A 14,951-nucleotide genomic window follows, 5' to 3' on the forward strand; every position below is an offset into this window, starting at 1 on the left:
ATAATCTCTGTTACATTTTCTTTGCTATGCATAGCAGACTGGCCACCTTCTGCCATTTTCTATATATCTCTGAAGCACTGTCTATTTTAGGTGTACAATATGAATTGTACTAAACTCGGATATTTTCAACAGCTCAATTAAACAAAAATCTTCTTATATAAGCTTAATGCTTGTTTTGTAATGATTAAATGTTTAAATGAGCAAGCACATACCACCAGCACTTCTTTAAAATGACACTGACCACTTAAAGAGTCTCTTTTAAGCAAATATCAAGAATTAGTCTATTTTAAGCACCTTAACTTGAATTTGTTTGTGCTTAACTTTCTTTTCGGTCTTAACTTGGCAGTGTCGTGACTCTGTATTTAACTCTTGCCTTTAAGTTACCGGTGTAAGCAGTACTTCATCTTGCAGAATCCAGAGCGTGATGAACTTGATGTTAACTTAAAGCTTTGCTGACTGCTGGTTGGGTTTTCCCCTTCTCCTATTCATGAAGAGCATGTATCTGGTTGTCTTTGTAAAATCTGAAAATCTGTGAATGTTTACACCTTTTGTAATAGTTGTCTACCAGCCCCTTAAGATTAAGTCCTAGGTGTGAAAAGACGGATATCACAATCACATGGTCAAAAGGGGTCAAAAATTCAGATGTTGCAAGAAAACCAATGTGCAGTTCCTGGATAATTTTTCTGAATAAAAATGGGCAGTTTAACTACTCAGGGCAAACAAGGGACTCATGAATAATTGTTACAAAACCTAAATACTAGTGGTGCAACGGATCACAAAACTCACAGTTTGGATCACATTACAGTTTTTAAATCACGGATCATGTCATTTCTCGGATCAGCAAAAAAAAGAGGAGGAGACAAATATAATTTGTTTTCGATTTATTACTTAAAAAAAAAAACTAGGTCAGGAAATGCTCCACACATGTAATTTGAATGATGCGGGAAGCATTTTAATTTCTTTTGCTCCTCTGCTAGCCGTTGTTATTGACTGATTAACGCGTCCCATTAATGTGAACACACGACTGCTCTGTGTAGGTATGAAATTGCTGTATTTAAAAAGCAACATCAGCAGAAGAAACCCGTCTTTCCCTCTGCGATCGTTAAAAAATTAAGATTATTCTGCAAATTAAAAAAAATTCTGCAATTAATCGGCGGGTCACACGTGTGCCGAACTGTGAGTCGTGATACAAATACAATATAAATACAATCATTCAGGAAACAATATGCTGAATTAAGAAATCAAGCATGTGTAAACTATTGAACTATTGGTTGATGTGTGTAAATTCTGCTATTATTGTGTCTTGTGGAATATGCGCTAAACTATTTAGGGCACAACTCACATCTTCTTCTTCTTCTTCTTTCGGCTGCTCCCATTAGGGGTCGCCACAGCGGATCATCCGTCTCCATACCACCCTGTCCTCTATATCTGCCTCTTTTACACCAACTACCTGCATGTCTTCCCTCACCACATCCATGAACCTCCTCCTTGGCCTTCCTCTTTTCCTCCTACCTGGTGGCTCCATCTTCAGCATTTTTCTACCAATATAATTCATGTCCCTTCTCTGCACATGTCCAAACCATCTCAATCTCGCCTCCCTCACCTTGTCACCAAAACATCCTACATGTGCTGTCCCTCTAATAAACTCATTTCTAATCTTGTCCATCCTCGTCACTCCCAACGAAACCCTCAACATCTTCAGCTCTGCTACCTCCAGCTCCACCTCCTGTCTTTTACTCAATGCCACTGTCTCTAATCCATACAACATCGCAGGTCTCACCACAGTCCTATAAACTTTCCCTTTCATTCTTGCAGATACTCTTCTATCACAAATCACTCCTGTCACTCTTCTCCACCCACTCCACCCTGCCTGCACTCTTTTCTTTACTTCCCTAACACACTCTCCATTACTTTGCACTGTTGACCCCAGGTACTTGAACTCCTCCACCTTCTCCACCTCTTCTCCCTGCAACCGCATCACTCCACTGCCCTCCCTCTCATTCACACACATGTACTCTGTCTTACACCTACTGACTTTCATTCCCCTTCTCTCCAGCGCATATCTCCACCTCTCCAGGCTCTTCTCAACCTGCTCTCTACTCTCACCACAAATCACAATATCATCTGCAAACATCATAGTCCAGGGAGACTCCTGTCTGACCTCGTCCGTCAACCTGTCCATCACCACTGCAAACAGGAAAGGGCTCAGGGCCGATCCTTGATGCAGTCCAACCTTCACCCTGAACCAGTCTGTCGTACCTACTGCACACTTTACTGCCGTCACACTGTCCTCATACATGTCCTGCACCACCCTCACATACTTCTCTGACACACCTGACTTCCTCATACAATACCACAACTCCTCTCTCGGCACCCTGTCGTACGCTTTCTCTAAATCCACAAATACACAATGCAGCTCCTTCTGTCCTTCTCTATACTTCTCCATCAACATCCTTAAAGCAAATAAGGCATCTGTGGTGCTCTTCCTCGGCATGAAACCATACTGTTGCTCACAGATGGTCACCTCTTCTCTCAACCTGGCTTCCACTACTCTTTCCCATAACTTCATGGTGTGACTGATCAACTTAATTCCCCTGTAGTTACTGCAGGTCTGCACATCTCCCTTATGCTTAAAGATCGGTACCAGCACACTCCTTCTCCATTCCTCAGGCATCCTCTCCCCTTCCAGAATCCTGTTAAACAATCTGGTTAAAAACTCCACTGCCATCTCTCCTAAACATCTCCACGCTTCTACCGGTATGTCATCTGGTCCAACCGACTTTCCATTCTTCATCCTCTTAATCGCTGCTCTCACTTCCTCCTTACTAATCCTATCTACATCCTGCTTTACTAACTCCACATCCTCCAACCTTCTCTCTCTCTGATTTTCCTCATTCATCAGCTGCTCAAAATACTCCCTCCATCTTCTCAACACACTCTCCTCACTAGTCAACACATTTCCCTCTCCATCCTTTATTGCTCTAACTTGCAGTACATCCTTCCCAGCTCGGTCCCTCTGCTTGGCCAATCGGTATAAATCCTTTTCTCCTTCCTTAGTGTCCAACCTCTTATACAGTTCCTCATATGCCTTTTCCTTGGCTTTCGCCACATCCCTTTTAACCTGCTGCCGCATCTCCTTGTACTCCTGCCTACTTTTCTCATCACTCTGTCGATCCCACTTCTGTTTTGCCAACCTCTTCCCCCTAATGCTCTCCTGCACTTCCTCATTCCACCACCACGTCTCCTTGTCTTGCTTTCTATTTCCAGATGTCACACCAAGTACTTTTCTAGCTGCCTCCCTCATCACTCCTGCAGTAGTTGCCCAATCATCCGGCACCTCTTCACCTCCACCGAGCCCCTGTCTGACCTCTTCCCTGAACCTCACACTACACTCTTCCTCCTTTAGTTTCCACCATCTTATTCTTCTTTCAAACCTTACTTTCCTCCTCTTCTTCTTCGCCTCCAAAACCATCCTACAGACCACCATCCGATACTGTCTAGCTACACTGTCCCCCGCCAACACCTTACAGTCTCCAATCTCCTTCAGGTTGCATCTCCTACACAGAAGATAATCCACCTGTGTGCACCTTCCTCCACTCTTATACGTCACCCTATGATCCTCCTTCTTCTTAAAATACGTGTTCACCACTGCCATTTCCATCCTTTTAGCAAAATCTACCACCATCTGACCTTCCACATTCCTCTCCTTAAAACCATACCTACCCATCACCTCCTCATCACCTCTGTTCCCTTCACCTACATGCCCATTAAAGTCTGCCCCAATCACCAATCGTTCTTTCCTAGGTACACCATCTACCACTTCATCTAATTCACTCCAGAATCTTTCCCTCTCCTCCATCTCACAGCCAACTTGTGGAGCATAGGCACTGATGACATTTATCATCATCCCTTCAACTTCCACCTTCACGATCATCACCCTATCAGAAACTCTCTTCACCTCCACTACACTCTTACTGTACGCTTCCTTCAGAATCACCCCTACACCATTTCTCTTCCCATCCACACCATGATAAAACAGTTTAAACCCACCTCCAATGTTCCTGGCCTTACTCCCTTTCCACTTGGTCTCCTGAACACACAACACATCTACCTTTCTCCTCTCCATCATATCAGCTATCTCTCTCCCTTTACCCGTCATAGTACCAACATTTAAAGTACCAACCCGAACCTCTACTCTCCTACACTGCTCCTTTTCCTGCCGTCTCTGTAGACGCCTTCCTCCTCTCCTTCTCCTCCTTCGGCCAACAGTAGCCCAATTTCCACCGGTACCCTGTCGGCTAACGATACCTGTGGCGGTCGTTGTTAACCCGGGCCTCGACCGATCCGGTATGAAATTCTCATTTGTGATCCGCATATTTGATTTGGCACATGTTTTACGCTGGATGCCCTTCCTAACGCAACCCTCCCCATTTACCCGGGCTTGGGACCGGCACTAAGAGTACACTGGCGTGTGCCCCCCTAATGGCTGGGTTTAGGGCACAACTCACATAAAAAATAAAAAACATTTTAAATGATTCCTTCTTTTTTAATTAACATTTTGCAGTTTATGTAAAGCGTAAATAAACGTGTGCACTCAGCTTTAGTGTTTACTGAATGATAAGCGTTAAGATATGCTTCAATATTAAATAAAAGTTTGATGTTGCTGCAGGCTATTATTCCATCCGAACTGGAGACTTGTTTGTTAATTATCAAGAGAATCACAATGTACTGAATAAACCATCAGGAGCTTCTCTTACTTGGTGGTCTACAGTTACATCAGCCTTTTGTAGATAAGAGTGAATTACCATGCACTAAAAGTTGAACACATCTGTGCTTATTTATATAACGTTTCTTTACAATGTACGATAACAACTACCAGATCATTTAATCACCCTGAACAAAGCCAGGAGCTCTAAAAATGATGAACTCTGAAACACTATATTGCGAGTTTATGAGAGTAGTGTTTCTCGAATGTAATAAAAGCTACAGATTTAATGATATACCCAAAAAATGGAAGCTTCAAAGAAATTAGTGTAATGCAAAGAGGTGAAAGTGATAGAACGTGCCCATGATGGTGTAATTTCCGTTGACTGTCTGTACATTAGGCTGCTGCTGATGATGGGAGTGCTGTTCTGCTGTGGAGCCGGCTTTTTCATTCGCCGACGCATGTATCCGTCTCCTCTGAGTGAAGAGCCTGCCTTTAACGTGTCATTCACCAGACACCCTGTGAGCACACCAGGTAAGAATGCCTACTTCCTGTTCAGGTTACAATGAAGTGTATCGTTTATTTAGCTTTTTCTGTTTGGGTCGTGGCCAGTGGGACTCCTATTATAATCCAAATGCAAACTTTCACCGATTTTACGTCATTCCTAAGCTCTTAATAATCACACTACCTCATTTCCCAACACACATAAGCCTGGAGTAGTGTGGAGAGCCATAGCTCAGACAGCTATGTCGAGGCAGACATTTATTATCAGTTCTGAGGTCCAGAAAGCCACAGGGTAGTTACAGGCATGAGAGATATTTCCTCATCAACTTCATCCCACCCCTGCAGCTCTTCATCTCCTCGGTTTTTGTCCTTCCCTGCATTTCTCCCTCTCTGCATGCAGGATAAGCAGGAACTCTCAGATAAAGCTTGTGTGATTGTAAACAAATATGGCACCAGCATATGGCCACCACCAACTTCCTGCTGTTCAGAATAGACGAGGCAAACAATATTACTGAGCAACAGACTTCTGTAACTGCATACACCATTCTGCACTCACCAGGCTGTGCACGGAGTAGTCAGGGGTCGCCAACTGGCGGACTCCGGTGCGAATCCGGACCGCAAGATCGCAAGGACCGAGAAGCCTTTTCATATAATGAAATAAATATGCAGTTGCACATGCCGTGAAGGCAGCAGAGAGCGATGCACAAACAGATTAAACTTTCAGTGAATGAAAAACAATGGCATTCTTAACAAAAAGAAAAGTTGATGCTGAGTTTTTCGAGATGCTTCCATCTTTAAGTTCAACTCAGTTCAGCCTAATCGACGATTTTATTTAATTTTTATTTGAGGTTATTTACATTTTTATGGACTTGTACTGAACTGTACAAATGAACAGATAGAGGGTTTCTTGCACTTGATATTTTTTTTCCAACACTGGCACTTTATATTTGCCTGTTTGTGTTTCTAAATGATATTGTTGATGATATTTTATCAATGCAACTTAGCATAGAAGAGAGCAATGTTGAACATTAGATACATTTAGTCAGGTAGAGACAATACATGTAAAGTCAAAATGTGATGAGATTTCCATGTTCTCAAAGGTATCCTCTAGTATTATTGTATTTTTGTTTCTATCATATTCAGTTCTCATTTAAAAGTTTAGCTTCAGGTACTTTGTTGTTTAGATATGTTGAGCCCTGTTCAGGCTGGATCCAATTTACATATTATTAGTGTGTTATATGGAAACTAGTACTGCCTTTCATGTCAGTATTTGTTTCTACCACATTGTGAAAAATAATACTATTGTTTACCTTCTATAAAAGGACCCTAAGCAGAAATAACCCTATATAATATAGATCGCCTATAGAAAATCATCAAAATCTTGACCTTTTTTAATGACACTTCGGAAAATAAAATAAATCTCTCTAGTCAATTTGTTTTATTGCTGTATACACATTATTACCATCATCCAAGTGAATATAACATTTGAAAACTTTCTGGGGGGGTTATTAAAATTTAATTAGTAAAATAAATGGTCTGGTAAAAAGATCAGCCCGTTAGAGTATTACATTACAAACATGTTAAGGTGCAACTAAACAAACACCAGGCTAACTGCCCCACCTGACATCAATTATAGTGGGTTTTATTCACTTCAGTATAAATCCAGCAGTTTTTGGAAGATTCCACTGGTAGTAGTTCAGAGCATCATTAAGAAGTGGAAAACGTATGGTACTACCAAGACATTGCCTACATTAGGCCCTCCATCAAAACTGGATTACTAAGCCAGGAGAACATTGATTTGAGAAGCTACCAAGAAGCCAAAAGCAACTTTGATGGACTGGGATTGGTCAATCTGTGCATGTAACTATCTCACAATCATTACACAAAGCTGACCTGCATGGCAAGGTGCCAGGAAACCAGCCTTTCCCGAAAAAGTGCCACACTCAAATTGTTTTTGAACTACAAGCACTATATTTGGAAAAAAGCAAACACAGCACACCACACAAAACACACCATGCCTGCTATGAAGCATTGTAGTGGAAGCATTATGATGTAGTGGTTTTCTCTTCAGTGGGGACTGGGCGATTGGCCAGGATTGAAGAGAAAATTGATGTTGCCAAGTACATCCAAGTTCTTGAGAAAAACCTGCATCTCTATACTTGCCAGCTGAAGATAGGAAGGTCATTCACCCTCCAACAACACTGATCCTAAACATACCACCAAAAGAACAATGCAATGACTTAAGGATTGGAAGATGAATGTCCCTGAGTTGCCAAGTCAGAGCCCTGATTTAAATCCGATAGAATATCTGTGGATGGACTTGAAGACAGCAGTCCACTGCTGCATAAAACTTGAGCAGTTCTGCAAATCTTGGTGTGCGTAGCTAGTGCAGACGCATCCAAAAAGATTAAGGCTGTAATTCAAGCAAAATGTAGCTCTAAGAAGTATTCAGGAAACTGCTGACTTTTTTATTTTAATTTAAAAAAAATTTTTTCCCCCTCTTATTAGTCTGATAGGGTGAAGCATAATCTGTGAATAAAGCTATAACTTTTTTTTTTTAAAGGCTTTGATTTCAGACTGTATGACAAATAAATGTCCTGTTGTTTATTGTGGGGACAGAAAGTTTGTTCCTCTTTTTAATTGGTATGAAGACCCTTCAGGAAGCAGTCTTAGCTATAGTTTCTCACCAGAGAGCAAACAGAACTCAAGCAATCAAGCAGACAATAAATTATAGATGATGTTTAAAAGCTTATGCCAGAGAATTGATGCCTCTCTGGGTTCATTAATAAAGATATTGAATTTTTATCACGGTTACCTATATGTTAAGCATGTAGCATGATCAACAACAAGCCAACAAGTTCTACAAAAAGATCTTATAAAAAAGTTTAAAAACAATGAAGTTTGTATTTACAGCATGAAGCATGAACACACTCCCATTTCTGGAAGTTTCATCCATACAGTATTTGATTATTTGATTTCTTTCATTAGAGTTTAGAGACAAAAGTAGTTCATCCAGGGCTTTTGAAGCATCTCTATATAAATACAGGGGAAATGATTTAAGCTCCATTCTTATCGCACTCACTCATGTGGAAAACTGAATTGAGTTTAAATAATACGGGGCAGTACCTAATTCTGTTCATGCGGTGATACATGGAAATCACAGTTCTCTCTCTTTCTAAGATAATTGTACAAGTGCATTCAGTTGTAGAAGAGTGTTTCAACCGAACAGACCGAGTCTGAGCTGATTATCTGCCAGCACTAAGATTTGTGCTTAGTGACACCCTGTGGTTGTTCACCACCAACCTGCTCTCTGCATCACTCACGACCCCTTGGTACATCAGCCTGACCTCATTCCCAGTATAGATTATTAATATTAGAGAAAAATATTACAGTTTTGAACAGGATTAAAATGTACACTAAAATTTAGAGCAGTCATATTTACAATATTATTCCTCTTCTTAGTAGACAAATTTCTAAAATGTACCAAATTATTTAAAAATCAGTGTTTTATTTATGAACAGGGTATTTTAAATCATGTATTATATTAATTATTTTAAAGATTTTTATCATTGATCTGGTTGCTACTTATAATCCAGAGAAATCAAAATCCCCATAAAGTCTGGCACGTCTTCTACGGTGTTATGCATTGATTTCAGATCAGCTTAAAAAAATAATAATAATATGAAAAAGCACACATTGTGGACTTTGGGGAATCTAGCAGCAGGAAACATGCTAACAGCAATGAAGATCATGTAAGTGTTTAAACAACCATGGCTGCCAGTGTGTTTATCTGTCTGAGAAGAGCTACATGTTTGCTTTTTGTTGCATATACAGTAAAGCTGTTGCCCACCTGAGCATCTGTCTTCCCCCTACACCATCCCGGCCTGCATCTAGACCTAGTACTGAACCCTGAACCCTACAAAAGTACACTAAAGCTGGCTTTAGACTGTACTCCAAATTTGCTGATGTAAAGTAAATTTGTAAAGAATTTGTTAGTTGAGATTAGCACCATTAGAGTGTTTTAATCTGATTTAGAGTCACTTCAACACAGAATTTTGCAAACTTGCTAGCTACAAATATAGCAATTCTAAAACCTAAACTAATCCTACCAATGGACAAAAAAAATCCAAATTATGCACATATTATCAAGCTTACACAAGCTTTGCATGTGATTAATACCCCCATTACCACACAACATAGATACAAGAAAATGCCATATTTCTTCTTAAATTTTCTGCCTGGCCTTTTAAACATCTATCCCTTAAATTGTGTCTAAAGTGCAAACATGACCAAAGTCAAATCTACAGTCAGTTTAAGCCTCTAACCCTGTCAACTCATTCCCAACACTTTCTATTCTTTAATTACTGTACTACTGGATTAATTATACATTTTGAAACCTATTTCAAACTCCAGCATCTCACCCTTATACATTGTAATAATCCTGTTTAACAACATGGGACAATAACACATTGCAAAATGCAATTTCTCTAGCAGTTTTTTTTCGAACAGCATCTCTACTGCTGATTTATTATGATCCAATTAACAGGTTATGGTTATTTTTGTAGTTAAACATAGAAATATCATGTGAATGGTATGGGGGATGAGGTGGGTGGAACCAAAAAAAAAAAAAAAAAAAGATTTTTTTACAGCGAGCAGTCAAATAGAAAACAGAAGAGGTGAGTCTCTGTTAATCCAGTGCTCAAGGTTAGTAGATTTTTAGTACGTTTGTTTAGTCTTAAAGTATGTTTATTGGTTTAAAAAAAAAAGAACGCTAATCTATTTACTGACAGCTAACAGCAGTGAGACTAAGTGGTCTGTTTTTATGCAATCAACATAAATACAAAGGCTCAGTGACAGGTTAAGGTTAATGCTGGTTATTGCTTTAGTATGAATAGGGAGAGTCTGTATTCAAAGGTCACTAGCATTTTGTCTTTCATTGATCATGGAGAGCTGAACTGTAGATCTATGAATGCAATGCAGTAATCTGCTCAGCTCAGCATTTAAAGCAGTTTAGATTTAAATTAGATCTTATCCAATTTAAAGTGACCTTAAATAAACTCAAAGTAAACTCAAAACTTAAATGTAAGATAATGTCCTGAGTAATTAACTAGATTGTGTTTGTGGACACTGTTGGTTTTTTAATTATAAATTTTCTTAAAATCCTTATTAGAACGTCAGTCAGGTGAAAATTGTTAATGCAGTAGTTTGCAATAGTAATTTGTACTAGTCGGCATTCAACATTCATGCAGCTGAAGATGGGTGGATTAGTGTAGAACACATGAAGATGTGCTCATTAGTGCAGAACACATGAAGATGGGTTGATTAGTATAGAACACTAGAAGATGGGTTGATTAGTATAGAACACATGAAGATGGGTTCATTAGTATAGAACACATGAAGATGGGTTGATTAGTATAGAACACTAGAAGATGGGTTGATTAGTATAGAACACATGAAGATGGGTTCATTAGTATAGAACACATGAATTGGTGTAAAAGAGGCAGATATAGAGGACAGGGTGGTATGGAGACGGATGATCCGCTGTGGCGACCCCTAATGGGAGCAGCCGAAAGAAGAAGAAGAAGAAGAAGTATAGAACACATGAAGATGTGTTGATTAGTATAGAACACATGAAGATGTTTTCATTAGTATAGAACACATGAAGATGGGTTGATTAGTATAGAACACATGAAGATGGGTTGATTAGTATAGAACACTAGAAGATGGGTTGATTAGTATAGAACACATGAAGATGGGTTCATTAGTATAGAACACATGAAGATGGGTTGATTAGTATAGAACACTAGAAGATGGGTTGATTAGTATAGAACACATGAAGATGGGTTCATTAGTATAGAACACATGAAGATGTGTTGATTAGTATAGAACACATGAAGATGTTTTCATTAGTATAGAACACATGAAGATGTGTTGATTAGTATAGAACACATGAAGATGTTTTCATTAGTATAGAACACATGAAGATGTGTTGATTAGTATAGAACACATGAAGATGTTTTCATTAGTATAGAACACATGAAGATGTTTTCATTAGTATAGAACACATGAAGATGTGTTGATTAGTATAGAACACATGAAGATGTGTTGATTAGTATAGAACACATGAAGATGTGTTGATTAGTATAGAACACATGAAGATGGGTTCATTAGTATAGAACACATGAAGATGGGTTGATTAGTATAGAACACTAGAAGATGGGTTGATTAGTATAGAACACATGAAGATGGGTTGATTAGTATAGAACACTAGAAGATGGGTTGATTAGTATAGAACACATGAAGATGTGTTGATTAGTATAGAACACATGAAGATGGGTTGATTAGTATAGAACACTAGAAGATGTGTTGATTAGTATAGAACACATGAAGATGGGTTGATTAGTATAGAACACTAGAAGATGGGTTGATTAGTATAGAACACATGAAGATGGGTTGATTAGTATAGAACACATGAAGATGTTTTCATTAGTATAGAACACATGAAGATGGGTTCATTAGTATAGAACACATGAAGATGTTTTCATTAGTATAGAACACATGAAGATGTGTTGATTAGTATAGAACACATGAAGATGTTTTCATTAGTATAGAACACATGAAGATGTTTTCATTAGTATAGAACACATGAAGATGTTTTCATTAGTATAGAACACATGAAGATGTGTTGATTAGTATAGAACACATGAAGATGTGTTGATTAGTATAGAACACATGAAGATGGGTTCATTAGTATAGAACACATGAAGATGGGTTGATTAGTATAGAACACTAGAAGATGGGTTGATTAGTATAGAACACTAGAAGATGGGTTGATTAGTATAGAACACATGAAGATGGGTTGATTAGTATAGAACACTAGAAGATGTGTTGATTAGTATAGAACACATGAAGATGGGTTGATTAGTATAGAACACTAGAAGATGGGTTGATTAGTATAGAACACATGAAGATGGGTTCATTAGTATAGAACACATGAAGATGTGTTGATTAGTATAGAACACATGAAGATGTTTTCATTAGTATAGAACACATGAAGATGTTTTCATTAGTATAGAACACATTAAGATGTTTTCATTAGTATAGAACACATGAAGATGTGTTGATTAGTATAGAACACATGAAGATGTTTTCATTAGTATAGAACACATGAAGATGTTTTCATTAGTATAGAACACATGAAGATGTTTTCATTAGTATAGAACACATGAAGATGTGTTGATTAGTATAGAACACATGAAGATGGTTCATTAGTATAGAACACATGAAGATGGGTTGATTAGTATAGAACACTAGAAGATGGGTTGATTAGTATAGAACACATGAAGATGTGTTGATTAGTATAGAACACATGAAGATGGGTTCATTAGTATAGAACACATGAAGATGGGTTGATTAGTATAGAACACTAGAAGATGTGTTGATTAGTATAGAACACATGAAGATGGGTTCATTAGTATAGAACACATGAAGATGGGTTGATTAGTATAGAACACTAGAAGATGGGTTGATTAGTATAGAACACATGAAGATGTGTTGATTAGTATAGAACACATGAAGATGGGTTCATTAGTATAGAACACATGAAGATGGGTTCATTAGTATAGAACACATGAAGATGTGTTGATTAGTATAGAACACTAGAAGATGTGTTGATTAGTATAGAACACATGAAGATGGGTTGATTAGTATAGAACACTAGAAGATGTGTTGATTAGTATAGAACACATGAAGATGGGTTGATTAGTATAGAACACATGAAGATGTGTTGATTAGTATAGAACACATGAAGATGTGTTGATTAGTATAGAACACATGAAGATGTGTTGATTAGTATAGAACACTAGAAGATGTGTTGATTAGTATAGAACACATGAAGATGTGTTGATTAGTATAGAACACATGAAGATGGGTTCATTAGTATAGAACACATGAAGATGGGTTGATTAGTATAGAACACTAGAAGATGTGTTGATTAGTATAGAACACTAGAAGATGTGTTGATTAGTATAGAACACATGAAGATGGGTTCATTAGTATAGAACACATGAAGATGGGTTGATTAGTATAGAACACTAGAAGATGGGTTGATTAGTATAGAACACATGAAGATGGGTTCATTAGTATAGAACACATGAAGATGTGTTGATTAGTATAGAACACATGAAGATGTTTTCATTAGTATAGAACACATGAAGATGTGTTGATTAGTATAGAACACATGAAGATGTTTTCATTAGTATAGAACACATGAAGATGTTTTCATTAGTATAGAACACATGAAGATGTGTTGATTAGTATAGAACACATGAAGATGTTTTCATTAGTATAGAACACATGAAGATGTTTTCATTAGTATAGAACACATGAAGATGTGTTGATTAGTATAGAACACATGAAGATGTGTTGATTAGTATAGAACACATGAAGATGTGTTGATTAGTATAGAACACATGAAGATGTGTTGATTAGTATAGAACACATGAAGATGTGTTGATTAGTATAGAACACATGAAGATGTGTTGATTAGTATAGAACACATGAAGATGTGTTGATTAGTATAGAACACATGAAGATGTGTTGATTAGTATAGAACACATGAAGATGTGTTGATTAGTATAGAACACATGAAGATGTGTTGATTAGTATAGAACACATGAAGATGGGTTCATTAGTATAGAACACTAGAAGATGTGTTGATTAGTATAGAACACATGAAGATGTGTTGATTAGTATAGAACACATGAAGATGTGTTGATTAGTATAGAACACATGAAGATGTGTTGATTAGTATAGAACACATGAAGATGTTTTCATTAGTATAGAACACATGAAGATGTGTTGATTAGTATAGAACACATGAAGATGGGTTCATTAGTATAGAACACATGAAGATGGGTTCATTAGTATAGAACACATGAAGATGTGTTGATTAGTATAGAACACATGAAGATGTGTTGATTAGTATAGAACACATGAAGATGTGTTGATTAGTATAGAACACATGAAGATGGGTTCATTAGTATAGAACACATGAAGATGGGTTGATTAGTATAGAACACTAGAAGATGGGTTGATTAGTATAGAACACATGAAGATGTTTTCATTAGTATAGAACACATGAAGATGTGTTGATTAGTATAGAACACATGAAGATGTTTTCATTAGTATAGAACACATGAAGATGTTTTCATTAGTATAGAACACATGAAGATGTTTTCATTAGTATAGAACACATGAAGATGTGTTGATTAGTATAGAACACATGAAGATGTTTTCATTAGTATAGAACACATGAAGATGGGTTGATTAGTATAGAACACTAGAAGATGTGTTGATTAGTATAGAACACATGAAGATGGGTTGATTAGTATAGAACACATGAAGATGGGTTGATTAGTATAGAACACTAGAAGATGTGTTGATTAGTATAGAACACATGAAGATGGGTTGATTAGTATAGAACACATGAAGATGGGTTGATTAGTATAGAACACATGAAGATGTGTTGATTAGTATAGAACACATGAAGATGTGTTGATTAGTATAGAACACATGAAGATGTGTTGATTAGTATAGAACACATGAAGATGGGTTCATTAGTATAGAACACATGAAGATGGGTTGATTAGTATAGAACACTAGAAGATGGGTTGATTAGTATAGAACACATGAAGATGTGTTGATTAGTATAGAACACTAGAAGATGTGTTGATTAGTATAG

The 14,951-nt window shown here is 37.6% G+C and overlaps 1 protein-coding gene across 1 annotated transcript in view; it reads left to right on the forward strand.

The window, feature by feature from the left end:
* The window catches only part of vopp1b (VOPP1 WW domain binding protein b), a 64,356-nt gene that overhangs the window by 43,260 nt on the left and 6,145 nt on the right, over window positions 1-14,951 (forward strand). The window contains exon 5 of the mRNA XM_083549485.1: window positions 5,106-5,239. Coding sequence (XP_083405611.1) covers window positions 5,106-5,239 — 134 coding nt within the window. The remainder of the gene's footprint in view (window positions 1-5,105; window positions 5,240-14,951) is intronic.

Source organism: Silurus aristotelis (genome assembly GCF_946808225.1).
Source record: "Silurus aristotelis genome assembly, chromosome: 1".
NCBI lineage: Eukaryota > Metazoa > Chordata > Actinopteri > Siluriformes > Siluridae > Silurus > Silurus aristotelis.